Below are 15,341 nucleotides of genomic sequence, written 5' to 3'. Positions count from 1 at the left end.
AAGGGCCATTGTCCTTTGATAAGTGTGTTAGCAGGACTGTATAATATGAATTTCCTGCGTCAGCAAAAAATGGTAATTTAGCTTACAAAAAGAGGAGAAAAACTTATTTGGGGAAAGAAACAGAATTATAATTATCAGTATTTATGACAACTGCTTGCTGTTTATTGTTAATTAGTCATGGATGTAACCATGTGTGTAAAATCAAGGTTATTCTATATTACATTTGATTATAAAACAAAACTATATACCTACTTGCACGTCTGTAGCTGGTCATCTACTGATAAAAACTGAAAGGCAGACTGAAGGTGGACATACCAGACGCTGAGCTCTCTTCAGTGCAGTTCTTCATGCCTAGAAGCACATTACTGATAACCACTTTAACCTGACTCCATTGAATCCACTGGTAATGTCTGTTTATAAATGGCACTGGGCGTAAGGTACACAGAACAGAACGGCCCAGTTACATTTATCTGAGTCAACAAAGAAACTGCACTGTAATATTCATTAACCATTACAGGGCTAATGTGAAACTGCTACAATAAAACAAAAAAAATGAATGAAAGAGCTATACGTTACATGGTAGTACAGGTCAGAGCTTTAATGTTATACATAAAAGTTAGTTTGTGCCTACTGTGATCACGTTGTCTAAATTAAAAAATAATTGTCTATGGTTCTGACTTGTGATCTTACAAACAAATGCAACATTTGAAGTAATAATCACCATCTCAAAAAAAATAGTATGGTACAAGGCCTTTATTTCTAAGGAGACAGAAAATCCCGTTGAAAAAGTTAGGGAGAAAAAAATGGAGGGAGTTAGGATGCAAGAGAGACAAGGAGACCCTTCATAAACCAAATTCTTGAAGCCTACATGTATCATCCTTCTTATATATCATCCTGGTTAATACTGAGTGTCAACTTGACTGGATTGAAGGATACAAACTATTGTTCCTGGATAAAATTGTGAGTACTGCCAAAGGAGATGAACATCTGAGTCAGTGGACTGGGAGAGGCAGACTCACCCTCAATCTGGGTGGGCACCATCTAATCAGCTGCCAGCACAACTAGGATAAAGCAGGCAGAAGAACATAGAAAAGACTAGACTTGCTGAGTCTTCCAGCCTTCATCTTTCTCTTGTGCTGGATGCTCCCTGACCTCGAACATCAGATTCCAAGTTCTTCAGCTTTTGGACGCTTGGACTTACACCAGTGGTTTATCAGGGGTTCTTGGGCCTTTGGCCACAGATGGAAGGCTGCACTGTCAGCTTCCCTCCTTTTGAGGTTTTGGGACTCAGACTGATCCACCACTGGCCTCCATGCCCCTCAACTTGCAGACGGCCTATGTGGGACTTTACCGTGTGATTGTGTGAGTCAATTCTCCTTGATGAACTTCCTTTCATATATACACATATCCTATTAGTTCTGTCCCTCTAGAGAACCCTAATACAGATTGTATATATTTCCTTCTTATATATTATCTTTCCTATAAATACAGTATGCAACATCAGTTATTTTTTTAAATACATTTTTTAAAAGTAATAATATTGAGAATCACTATCTAGAAAGTTACTCATTTTAGCAATAAGGACATTTTGATTTTGCAATTCCAGTTAGTCTTTTAATTATAAGATGTGACTGTTTCATAGCTTCCAACAGTCAAGTACAATATAAATGGAGAAGTTATAGAGCTCTTAGACATGATATAGTTAAATCTAGTATCAATAATTCTTTCCCTAAAGCAAATATACAACTGAAGCAAGATAAAATGACATCTTCTTATAGAAAAGAGGTTTTCTTGTAAGAAAGACAGGTGTCAGAAAGTTCAAAAATAATTGCCAGAAAGTATTTCTTCAGAAAAAAAAATAAACCACAACTGCAAATAACCACAGGAGTCGATGGTGACGTAAAAGGTGGGGGAGAGATTAAAAAGGTCCAAACCACCTTAGTGCCTCTAAAATTAACACTGTATCAGGTTCTACTATATGCAACTTAGCATGTATCACTAAGTATTTATCTGCATATAGTTGCTAGATAAGTTACTAGGGCAATTAAATTAATGCCCTTGGGCAAACACTAATTAAAGGAACAACACTTTTGAATCAAGTTAATCATTACTTACAGTACTATATATCAAATACGCTCAATTTTCAAGTCATTTCTAAAGAGAAAAAAATCATTTTATTCCCTAGGAAATATTTGTTGAATAGGGAAGTCTACTTCATAAACAGGCAGAATGGTGAGGACCAAAGAAATTTGCGTAGGGTGAACTTTCTAGTGATAAAATTGCAAAAAATAAGAAGTTACAATAGTTAATAGAAACCCTACAATAAATGTATTTTTCTTTAGTTTTGATGAGTCCGAAGGATGGCTTATTTAAAACAGAGAAGTCCATCAAATATTTGAGGCTGAATATCACAATGTAAATCCCTTCTCCACAGCAACATATTTTGTAAGTGAAAAAAAATGAATCTGAGAATTTATGTAATTTTGGAGGAGGAGGGAAACTTTCAACAGATAGTATCTTCTAGTATTGACAACTGTAAAAAACATTTAAAACAATTTAAGTGATTTTCCCTCTGGAGATAGATACCACAGTCAACACTGAACAATATGCAGAGAACAAATGTTAAAAGTTCTTACAGAAAAACAGTATTACTAAACCACGTATTTATCAAAACATAAAAACTTTCACAACGTGTTTTTGGACAGTCTTTAGATAATAAGACAGGCCAGGGGGAAATTTTATTTTTCCTTTTTGGAAGTCTTCACAAACCAGTCCTTTGAATGTCTCTGCACAAATCCTTCCTTTGCCACGATGTTCCTTTTCTGCTATCTCCTAATCCAATTCAGTGCTCTATTGCAGGGAAAGCAGCAGTATAAAGATTCCAGTTTGTTCAGTATTACTTTAGATCTTTCAAGAAACATAGTTATAACCTAAGAGCAATTTATATCGTATTTCTCAGATACTGAATGACTAATTCTCAATAAGTATCATTTGTAGGTTGTGGTGACAAATATGACGAATCCCCAAAACAACCCAGAGAAGACATTACTGTACTTGATGATTCTGAATTAGGATCTATTGCAAAAATAGTCATATTTTAGTATAATTGGAGATCAGAACCAAGAAAAAGCTTTTGGAATAAGTGGCAAGTGCCCAGATCTAAAGCTACTATGAGCATTTGTTATGGGTGAGATTCTGGGTTCTGTCTGAACTCTGTGCTGAGTTCACAGAACTGTAACATTCTCAAACTCTCTTCCGTATCCTATTTCTGGATGCAATTTCAAATAAGTATCTCGTGGCATCCTTTAAGACATAAAAATGCCTCATTATTTCTGCTGCCTCATGATTCCACCTGACCCACAAACACAAATAAACACTTTGAGTGGCAGTCCCTCTTTAGGATATGTTCTCATAGCCCAGACTGCAGCAGGTGTACACTCCATGCTTTCTACTTCATCTTGAATACTCAGCATAATTGTTCTGTCACGATATTGTGAATATGTTAAATACCTGTTATCAATTTTCTTGTCAAGTTCTAATTGTCCTACAACTAATATAGACCAGTAGCTTTCAAACTTTATTAAGCCAAAAGAATCACCTGGGGCATTTGTAAATTGCAGATTCCCAGGCCCCACTCAGTGTGATTCTGATGCAGGTAGTCAGAGGATCAAACTTCAGAACTCTTACATAAGCAGTTTTTAAATTTATGGCAAGTTGCAGTACTGGGAAAACTGCCATAAGTCAAAATGTCACCAGTTGAGTCTGATTTTTGCCTATAAATCATAATGTAAATATGAAATTACAATTTTTACCGAGGGACTGGTGTTCACATTTTTAGAAATCTGATTTAGCATCGCCACTACATTGTAAAGTCTAAAACTTTGTAAAGAATATACAAAGCACACCTAAGAACATACTAAACAATCATGGAGAACTTGATATATCAGTCTACCATACAAATTTTTTAAAATTTTTGCTTTATGTTTATTTCAACACAAAACACCTTAAAACATGGAATTTAGAAGGGTTTTTTCTCTAAAAAGAAAAGCAAGTTGAAGAAGACTTTTGGGCCAGGTGTTGTGGCTCAAGCCTGTAATCCCAGCACTGTGTGACGCCGAGGCTGGCGGATCACCTGAGGTCGGGAGTTTGGGATCAGCCTGACCAACATGGAGAAACTCCGTCTCTACTAAAAATACAAAATTAGCCAGGTGTGGTGGTGCATGCCTGGAATCCCAGCTACTCGGGAGGCTGAGGCAGGAGAATCGCTTGAACCCGGGAGATGCCTGAGCAACAAGAGCGAAACTCCACCTCAAAAACAAAACAAAACAAAAACACACTTTTGATAATATTTAATCTACTCATTCAGAAATTAAACGAGAATATTGTTTTATTGCTCCTTTTTACTGTTTTCTTACAGTAACATCAAGTATCAATTTGTGGACTTTTGTTTAAAAAAGGAAAAATATGAGTGCTCTCATTAACACCACCGAACCACAAGGTACTGCTGAGCTATTCAACTGTTTCTAACTTCCAAAAGCAGTAACTTTATATGGTTCAACCTAAATAGTTGTCTTTACCATACACCAACAAGCCTTTACAATATATTTCCCATCTACTGATCCTTCACATGGTTTTTGCTCCAGTGTCCAAAAGTCTCAAAGCTCTGGCTTAAAAGGTGATCAAATTTAAAAGCAGAAAGCAGAGTTTGCTCTAATCAAAAAACTTTTTTCCATTTTGGTTGAAAGTACTACATAACAATTTTCAAACACAAGTATTTGAAATTGTTAAACTTGTTTACAAGTTACATATGTAACAATCACTAGCTACTACTTTTTCACTTTATTAATCATTTTATCTTATTCAAAACATTCTTTGGAAGTCGTCTTTTAGATCTGCCTTCAGTACCAGTCTACCAGTTTAAACAAAGAAAACAAAACAAGAGCTATTAACTTCGAAGCTTCATTATAAATTATTCTCTGTGGGCTTGGATACTAATCTCTCTTTCCCTCCCTGTCCTTCTGGACATCACTTTCACAGCTGTTACACCTCAGAGAGCGGCAGTGATCGTGCTTGGGAATAGAAAACCTCTACCCCCAAAAAATGCTCAGCACCGAAGAACAACTGGGAAAATCTCAGCAAGCAACAGGCTCTCAGATCGAAAGCCATGTTTATATTCCCTGTATAGGAAAGGACAACTAACTATGCCACACAAGAAAAATGATTCAAGTCTCAAAACCATAAACTAAGGGCTCTCAATATTCTACAAGCTCAGACCTCTACTTCATCCTTCCATCCTCCCTCACACTCGACTACCAAAGTTATGTTTTCTACAGGGCACCTCACCTTACTAAAACATTACAGTAACTTTACAGTATAATTTCTAAAATTCAATCTCTAGACCATGACATTTGAAATCACCAAATGCTTTTATTTTTCAGTAGCAATCGGCACTTCCATTGCAATTAACCTTTCTCATCATCCTATACCTCCACCCATACCCAACCGCGTTCCCTCTTCTACTTTTAAATTTTTGCTTAATCCATCTACATTTTCCCTTGCAGTATTCCTTTTATCTATCAATAAAACTTGGAAGATCACTGATTGATTTAGTATCAGTTGCTTTCAATGATTTCTACTTATAATTACTCCCATTACAATAACAACAATTCAGAACAAGGATACACTTAATCAATTCGGATAATAATTTTGAAAGCATTCTAGGAAAATACTGTTAATTTAATTTCCAAAATATGAACTACAATTAGGACCAACAATATTTAATTGATGATTCTGGATACACATTATCAAACTGATGGTGGCTAAAAGTTTTTACGTTCCTACTAAACATATGCAATAATCTCACCTCATAACAAATTTTAAAAATGGTCTTTGAACAGTGAAAGCCGAACTGTTACAAATAATTGTCTTGTTTCCAACATATTTGAAAGAGTCAGAGAGTTAAACCATGCAGTAAAACATAGCTTTAAAATGGCAGTCCAGACATTAAGGAAACATACAAAGTTCAACGGTTTGGACTGATACAAATTTCAAATGCATAAAAGATTATTTTGAGAATATTAAAGTAATTTGAGGCCTATTTACTTTATAAAAGTACTCACCTGACTCTTGCAAGTATCTATATACCAAGAAGTTGACCTCATCACTGCTTATACTCATCTTTATTCCCACTTAAACCATGAGGTCACAACACAGGATATAACCCTAAAAATAAAACAAAGTTAATTATTTTCTCAGTAAAATATTTTTAAACAAGATGTAAACAATGTTGTAAAAACCATTTGATTTTACTAAATGATGTAAAACGAAGGTTCTACATTGCCTAACAATAAACCCTGACAAAGTTACCTCCAATAGTTTGTAAAATGATAATACAACCAAAACATGGCTGGTGCTATTTTTCTTCAAAGTAACATACTGGCAAAAATAAAACAATTTTTTAAGAGGGCTTTAGCATAATATTTTAATGATTTTATCAAGTAGCATAAAAAGTTGCTCAATTTTTATCCTTAACTGTAAAATGAAGTAAATTTTAAAAATACAAAATGTTAGTTATTTGCAAGAAGACTGATTTCGTTAAAAAAGAATATTAGTTACTTGGGAAAAGACCATTGGGTGGGGTAGAACCATGAGTTATCCACTCCAGTTTTGTCTATGAAACTTGGCAGGATATGAAGTCTCTATTTTCTCAACATCTCATCTGTAATGTTCAAGGCTCAAAAAGCTCTAGGTATGTATGAGATAGGCTGGAATACAGTTCCCAAAACTCAAATGATGCTCTCTTACTGGACATACTTAAATCCTGAACATGCAGTGGGGGAATAACTGAGGCATGACTCAAAATATATTTAATACAGATAAACATATCTGTATTTGTTCTCAAATCACAGAAATGATTTAAAGGAGAGGTCAGGAAACTTTTATATAAAGAGCCAGACAATAAATATTTCAGGCTTTATCAACCATACAGCCTGTCACAATTACTCAACTCCGCTGTGTGGTACAAAAGCAGCAACATACAATATGTAAATAAACGAGTATGGCTGTGTTCCAATGAAACTCAACTTATGGACACTGAAATTTTAATTTCATAATATCATTGTATCATAAAGTACTCTTCTTCTTTTGGAATTTTTTCCCTAAGCACTTATAAAAATGTAAAGACCTTTCTTGTGATCCTTATAAAAGGAGAGCGAGCTAGATTTGGTCCACAATGTAGTTTGCCGATTCTTCTTTAAAAATGATATATTCACATCTATTCAGTATAAAGAAATATCTAAAGTGGAAGTATGCTGGTTGTCCTGTGACATCATGGATTTCTTTATGAAGTAGTTAACAGATTAAAAAAAAAAATCACAAATTAACAAGCATTTGAGTAGGCTACTATGTGACAAACTGCTACTGCCCTAAATTGTGGAGAAAGTGGTGACTAAGTACCACCCATCAAGCTTGTATCTCACAGGGAGACAGACAAATGGGAGGCAATGACAATTTTCTAGTGGACACACACAGAAGAAGCCCTAACTAAAGTTAGCAGTCTAGGAATACACTTAGAAGAAGTGCCCTTGGTCTTCAGACTAAAGGAGGAGCCTGAAAACAAGGGTGCTCGGGGAAGGGAGGGAGTGAACAGAAGCATCCCATGAGCTGCAGTAGGTGTGGAAGGGCTGAGTGAGGACACAGGCGAGTAAGGCTTGAAATGCAGGCAGAAACTATATTGAGGAGGACCTTCAAGGCGGCACTAAGAGAAAACAAATCCATTAAACAGTTTCAGGAAGAGCAGGGAGAAGCACAGACTATAAAGAAGCTAGACTGGAGTAGGGGGAATTGGGGAGCCAAATTAGGAAGATACTGCAGTAATCCAGGAGAAGACTAACTCCTGGACTGTCACAGAGGAACACTGGGGTTCCAAAAATATTGAGGAGGTAGACTCAATGGTAACTGACTGGATGCACAGTTGAGGCATAGTTGAAGAAAAGGGAAGAATCAAAGGTTTCTCTCTGGACAAGTGAACGGCTGGTACTGTCAATTACTGAGATGGGAAACCACAAAGGAAGAGTGACAACTATAACATCTTCATCCAAAGAAAAGGTAACCTCTTCACCAAAAAAGTTAATTCAAAGAATACAATTAATTTTATATAACCTGAATGTTTACTACATGCTTAATGTAGTGTTAAGGCAAATACTCCTTTTAGGATACTGGCCCAGGGCACTGGTCTAGAAGTACTATAGTACACTAGATGGTGAATGCTCTGGAGGACACTTTGCTCAACTTTAGCCTAACCACCAGTAAGGTGCAGTATTGTGCTCAACACACACAGCAGGCACTCACTCAATTCTGAAGACACGCTAAACTGAATGACTTTAAAAATAAAACATCCAACCCCAACCATGATACAATTACAAGAAATTAAATCATAATTTGATCTATCATGAATATGTTTCTCACAGGGAACAATTAGCAACTATTTTACTTTTTGGATTTCCCAAAATGAGATGGGCTAGTTGGAATCCAAGTGAGATAGACTGACAAAGAAAACAGAGTAAGTATTGTTCTCCCCTAGTATCATTCAGTCCAAAACTTGGACGAAAGTATCCAATCTGCAAAGCTTTTTCACAATGCTGGTTCTGATTAGCAAAGGCCATCAATTTCCCAGCTGAAACTAGTAATAAATGATGCTTCAACACCACCTAATGCATTCCAGGGCAAAGAAAAATACAAATCAAAATGATAAATTATTGCTTATAAAAATTCCTTCAATAAATATATACTGCTGGTATATTTTTAAGTCATAATACTGAATGAGAGCAGGAAAGTTATCTGTCCAAACTGCTATAACTGATTATTTAATTGATTATAGTGCTATATCAGTTTCTGGCAATTAAAAGTAAGTTTTTTAAAGGAAAAAGACCTTGAAAGGCCTACTTCTAAAACAACTTAAAAGCCTATGTGCCAAAGAGTGAAATCAGAGAAAATGCCACTACTTCATTAGTGGACTAAATAATGCTTTGCAGAACTTGTCCATTATGGTTTGTTTATATAGCCAGATGAATGCTCTAGAATGTGATGTAGTCTTCACCTGCCTGTATGAGTACTAGATACTAGGAATTGGATCTCAAGGAGTACACAAGAAGACTTACCACTATAATTCCTCCATTATGGTATCTTTCTGAACAACTGTCTTTAAACTAGGTCACAAAACAGCCCTGAGACACTCATCCAATCTTTACACTTTACCACCCCAGGTATCAGGCCTGATGAAGAGTATATCGTGTATAAATGAAGTCCTGCCCTCAAAGAGCTTATGGGTTATTAAATAAACAAGATATTCAAAATAGACACTTCATAAATTCACAAAGCATTTATTTATATCTTCTACCTGATCATATTTACTCATTCTTAAATAGTAACTGAGATCCTCCCAAAAATTAGATCTTTGTAACTTTCCTTCTCTCAGAAATCGCTTGTATACTCATAAAAGCTTTTATTTAAAATTCTAATCACTTATAGACAATCAACTACTTAAACCACAGCTGTATCAAAGTAGCCAAAGCAAACACAAAATTAGCCTTAATATTTAGCCAATTGGTGGCTATATTCAAAACTTCACTTAATATTGTAAATGTTCACCATGAAATATCATCTAACTGCATAACTTTATAGACAATAACTCAGCAAATATTACAAAAACACAGGACTATTGAGGCAATCCAGCTATGACTCATTCAGTGAACTGAATATGTACAGCATTTTCAGCATCACAAAACTGAGTTCAGCATATACTCACTGTACAACTACTGCTCCAAATATTTAATCCTCTCCTAGTTCTTCTACACATTAAATACTACCTTAAACGTCACCCTCAATCATGACAGACAGCATATTCTTTTCTGACTCTATTCTTGAAGCCAGGGCCCAACTGTGATCCTCAATTACATTATTTTAAATTTAAATGACTAAAAAAAAACACGATGAAAGAGTTATGGATAGAAAGAAAGAAATAAGATTATCTTCTTAAATCTCCTATCTATAGCACATTTTTAAGCGATCTAGACACCCTTTGCATGCTCCAAAGTCAAATGTGTAATCGAAATTACTTTATCTTACAAACATAATTTAGTCCAAAACTTAAGCATAATTATACCTTAGAAGTGACAGACTTAAATTACTTTTCCTTCTCTTTTTCATTGGAATCCAGAGCTCAGATGTAAATTAAAAATAACATCTCAGATGGCCTATATGATTTTAGACAAGTGATGCGAATTTTCTGGGTCTCTGTGTCATCTATAAAATGAGAAAATTCAATCAGACAGTCTCCTCCACTTCTAAATTTCAAAGACTTGAGTCAGTTTAAGTTATAGAGTTGTATACAGGAACCTTGCAAGCCACGCGAGAGTATGAGGTCATGAAGTAATTTTTAAGAAAGCGTTTTTATAGACCTAAAAAATACATTAGAAGACCAAAAACAGGGTCAGATCTCAGACAGACATCTCCAAGAATTAGGAAAGGGGAAAACAGTAAGTTCACCTCATTAAGAAATATTTAAGTACCTATTGCACACGATGCTTATTAGGACCTATCAACCTTTATAAATACCAACATATAAAGACATTAAAAAACAGTACACCACCTGGGCATGGTGGCTCACGCCTACAAATCCCAGCACTTTGGGAGGCCAAGGCAGGCAGATTACCTGAGGTCAGGGGTTTGCGACCAGCCTGATCAACATGATGAAACCCCATCTCCACAAAAAAATACAAAAAAATTACCCAGGCGTGGTGGCATGGGCCTGTAATCCCACCTACTCGGGAGGCTGAGGAACAAGAATTGCCTGAATCTGGGAGGTGGAGGCTGCAGTGAGTCAAGATCGCGCCACTGCAGTCTAGCCTGGGCGAAAGAGGGAAGAAAGAGACAAGAAAGAAAAGACGGAAAGGAAGGAAAGGAAGGAAAGGAAGGAAAGGAAGGAAAGGAAGGAAAGGAAGGAAAGGAAGGAAAGGAAGGAAGGAAGGAAGGAAGGAAGGAAGGAAGGAAGGAAGGAAGGAAGGAAGGAAGGAAGGAAGACAACACACCAAATCAATTATTCATTAGTTAACTGAGACTTCTAGTATCAAATTGGTTTCCACTGTGATCTAAGCCAGGGATCTGCAAACTACAGCCTGTATGTCAAATCCAACCTGTCACCTATTTTTGTACAGCCCACAAGTAAGAATGGTTTTCACAAAATACTTTTTCAAAAAACAAGAATATTTGTTGTTTATTTGATGATAGGGAACACTGACTCATAATCTCAATTAGGCAATTTTTAAAAGTCTCAACAAAGCTCTTGAGGCTTGAGAGCAGTAAACTAGCATCCATTATATGATGAGTCAACTTTGATTTAAGTCCAAGTGTCAATAGCTACAAATTTATTTCTTTTTATACTCAAAAGACCTCTGATGAGCTGTCTTATTGCCCACAGACATTGACTTCAGTTTCCTAAATGTATAAAAGTGATTATTTACACAGATTATAACTAAGATCCTTCTAAAACATAAAAATACATTATCCTAGGAAATAATGTGTGTGGAATAACTGAATAAATTACCGACAAGGTACATCAACAGGGAAATAAAGAAGGACAAGAAACGAAAACACTAAGAGATAATAAGACAGGTCATACTACTTCTGGTACACATTTTCTTTTCTTTTTTTCTTTCTTTCTTTTTCTTTTTCTTTTTATTTTTTTTGAGATAGAGTTTTGCTGTGTCACCCAGGATGGAGTGCAGCAGTGCAATCTCAGTTCACTGCAAGCTCCGCCTCCCGGGTTCTTGCCATTCTTCTGCCTCAGCCTCCCAAGTAGCTGGGACTACAGGAGCCCGCCACCACGCCCAGCTAATTTTTTGTATTTTTTAGTAGAGAAAGTGTTTCACCATTTTAGCCAGGATGATCTCGATCTCCTGACCTCATGATCTGCCCACCTTGGCCTCCCAAAGTGCTGGGATTTCAACAATTGAGCAGTAATCAGTCATAGAACTTAAGGTAAAGCAATGTCAGTCTGGGAACGAATCAGAAAGTCAGACATAAAAAATAAAAATCAGCTGGGTGCGGTGGCTCACACCTGCAACCCTAACACTTTGGGAGGCCGAGGTGGGTGGATCACCTGGGATCAGGAGATCAAGACCAGTTTGGCCAACATGGTGAAACCCCACCTCTACTAAAATACAAAAATTAGCCGGGCATGATGCCGGGTGCCTGTAATCCCAGTTACTCGGGATGCTGAGATGGGAGAATCACCTGAACCCAGGAGACGGTGGCTGCAGTGAGCTGAGATCGCGTCACTGCATTCCAGCGTGGGCAGCTGAGTGAGGCTCCGTCTCAAAAATGAAAATAAAAACAAAAATAAAAATAAACTAAAATAAAGAAGTCAGTCCTTCTCACTAGCAAAAAAAACTGAGTTTGTCTGAATAGGAATCAGTATTACAATAGAAAGCTAATGAAACTTTCTCAACTAAAACTTCTCATTCTAGCTTTGGAACAGACATGTTCTGAGAATCTTAAAGAGTGGAACACATGCTAAAGCTTTTCAAGGACAGTTAATCACCAGTTAATCACCTGAATAGATGGGAACTGTTTAAAACTCAAATAGTATGGGAAGAACAAAAAGAAAAGGAGGCCAGAGTAATAACTACTACCCATAGCAATGCTTATGAAACAGTATATTAGAAAGAAGATGTGGTTATTCCTTGGTTCCTCATGAGGGAAAAAAAATCCTAAGTAACTCAGACTAGTAAGTAAATCAAAACATGTGTCCATGGATTGGTTACACTCAGTCAATTCTCTGGAAGGTCAAGGGTAAAAATGTCCAAAAGACTGTTCAGGCAGCAGAAATATGTGATTGATACAGATCAAGAATCGAGGTATAGTTTAAAAAAAAAATAAACTGTAAAGAGATCAACATCCATCCCCCATAGGGCAATAAATGCTTGCTCAAATCAAGTGAAGAAGACGCAAACTAACTTTAGTACTCAGCTAACAGATTGACACATACATATGTGCACTCACACACAACCCAGCTAAGTAAACCAAGAAGGAAAAGGGAAAAGAAAATGGAGTAAAGATAACTGACATAAATTGGAGCAGTTTCCAACTTTTATTGAAAACTAGGAGAAATCCACCATGAAAGTCTCATAGGTCAGTTTCACAGGGTGAGAGAAAACAGTTGGCAGTACTGTCATATAAAATGTACTATTTAAAAAACAAGCAAACAAAAAAACCCACATGGCACATGGACTGGGGAGAAGAGAAGTACATCACTCCATAACCACACTGAGGCCCTACTGTAAGTGCCCTACCCAGTCAAGTTACAGTCTCTAACTGCAAAGTTAACTCTTAATATTTCTTAATAAAATAGTATCTTCTTAGAAGATTCTTTCTTAAAAGACACATAGCAATGTACTTTACTGTTAAGGCTGTTCAAGGTGTTCAAAACTTAAAATCAGATATGGTATTTTGTTATACTCATGACAAAATGTGATCAACTTTTTATTTAGCATAGTAATTGGGATCCACAGACCTCTGGAGTTCCCAAGACTTTTTAAGGGATCTGTGAGGTCAAAATTATTTTTGTAGTATTACTAGGATATTACTTGCATTTTTCACTCCATTGGCATTTGCACCAATGTTACCACCAATGTTACAAAGCAATAGTGGGTAAAACTGCCCACACCTTAGTATTACGAACCAAGACCTGATGGTATTACTAGTAGTCATTGTATTTTTTCACTATGCACTCAAAACAAAAAAGAATCCCTGAAGAATATTCTTGAATGAAGCAGAAAAAGTAATATTATGAAAATCTTAATGTTCAAATACGCATCTTTTTAATACGCTATGTAACAAAGTGCTAAGTAAACATAGAGCACTTCTATTGCATACTAAAATAATGGTTGTCTCAAAAAACAGCACTGCAATTGTTTGAACTGCAAGTTACACTAATCACTTTTTTCATGGAACAACGTTTATACTTCAAAGAAGAAACGACAATATAGTTATTCAGACTGGGGATTTGGCAGACATTTTCTTGCAAATGAATGAAATGAAACTGACTTTAAAGAATACATGGCCAGGTGCAGCGGCTCACAGCTGCAATCCCAGCACTTTGGGAAGCTGAGGTGGGTGGATCACTTGAGGTCAGGAGTTCGAGACCAGGCTGGCCAAGATGGTGAAACTCTTTCTTTACTAAAAATACAAAAATTACCCAGGTGTGGTAGCATGCACCCGTAATCCCAGCTACCTGGGAGGTTCGGGCAGGAGAATTGCTTGAACCCGGGAGGAGGAGGTTACAGTGAGTCAAGACAGGACCCACTGCACTCCAACCTGGGTGACAAAGAGAGTTGGATTTCCAAAAAAAAAAAGCATTAGTAAGTAATACAAAATTTCCATTTTAATATCTGATAGTTAATATTGGTAACTATAACATAAACAAAAGCTCTTTGAGACCATCAATAAATTAAGATTGTAACAAGGCCCTAAGATTAAAAGGTTTGAGACCTTAGCCCATAGTATCGGTCATATTTTAACACAACCTAAATCTTTAGTTTGGTTTCTGTTGTGTTCATGTTGGAATACATATTATTCAATACGTTGATACTTAATAAACAAAAAAGGTACTTAAGAGCCATACACACGTGAGTGAACCCGGGAAGCAGAGCTTGCAGTGAGCCAAGATTGCACCACTGCACTCCAGCCCGGGCGACATAGCGAGAATCTGTCTCAAAAAATAATAATAATAAAATAAAAAGCCACAAACATCAGCGTACCAAAGTTTTAGTTTTGATGTAACACATGGCATCTACTAACTCCAAAACATATTAGAGGAATTGAAATTATAAATTTTCTGAAGCTACACTTCTATAAATGGACTTCTATTTGTAAAGATTGAATCATTTTACTTAAATTTAGTTTTTCTATCGTGCATGTAACAAATGTTTTACTGAGTACTACACTACACACCTGCCACTGTTTACTAGTACTACACTACACACCTGCCCTCAACACTGTAACATTATAGAAACCCACCGTGTGCAGTGGCTCACGCCTGTAATCCCAGCACTTTGGGAGGCTGAGGTGGGCGGATCACGAGGTCAGGAGATAGAGACCATTCTGGCTAATACGGTGAAACCCCACCTCTACTAAAAACACAAAAAAATTAGCAGGACGTGGTGGCAGGCGCCTGTAGTCCCAGCTACTCTGGAGGCTGAGGCAGGAGAATGGCGCGAACCCGCGAGGCGGAGCTTGCAGTGAGCCGAGATCGCGCTTGCATTCCAGCCTGAGCAACAGAGCCA

At 36.7% G+C, this 15,341-nt stretch overlaps 1 protein-coding gene across 9 annotated transcripts in view; it reads right to left on the bottom strand.

The window, feature by feature from the left end:
• TBL1XR1 (TBL1X receptor 1) overlaps positions 1-15,341 on the bottom strand; it is a 181,997-nt gene that overhangs the window by 38,639 nt on the left and 128,017 nt on the right. For 7 of the 9 annotated variants that reach the window (XM_023184788.2, XM_023184792.2, XM_023184789.3 and 4 more), the window contains one exon: positions 6,120-6,222. The exons of the other annotated variants lie outside the window; for them this stretch is intronic. In XM_023184788.2, coding sequence (XP_023040556.1) covers positions 6,120-6,177 — 58 coding nt within the window. In that variant the 5' untranslated portion in view covers positions 6,178-6,222. The remainder of the gene's footprint in view (positions 1-6,119; positions 6,223-15,341) is intronic. 9 annotated transcript variants of the gene reach the window in all.

This window comes from Piliocolobus tephrosceles, chromosome 2, assembly GCF_002776525.5.
Source record: "Piliocolobus tephrosceles isolate RC106 chromosome 2, ASM277652v3, whole genome shotgun sequence".
NCBI lineage: Eukaryota > Metazoa > Chordata > Mammalia > Primates > Cercopithecidae > Piliocolobus > Piliocolobus tephrosceles.
Note: the sequence above shows the minus strand (reverse complement) of the source record. Positions and strands in the feature narration are given on the sequence as shown.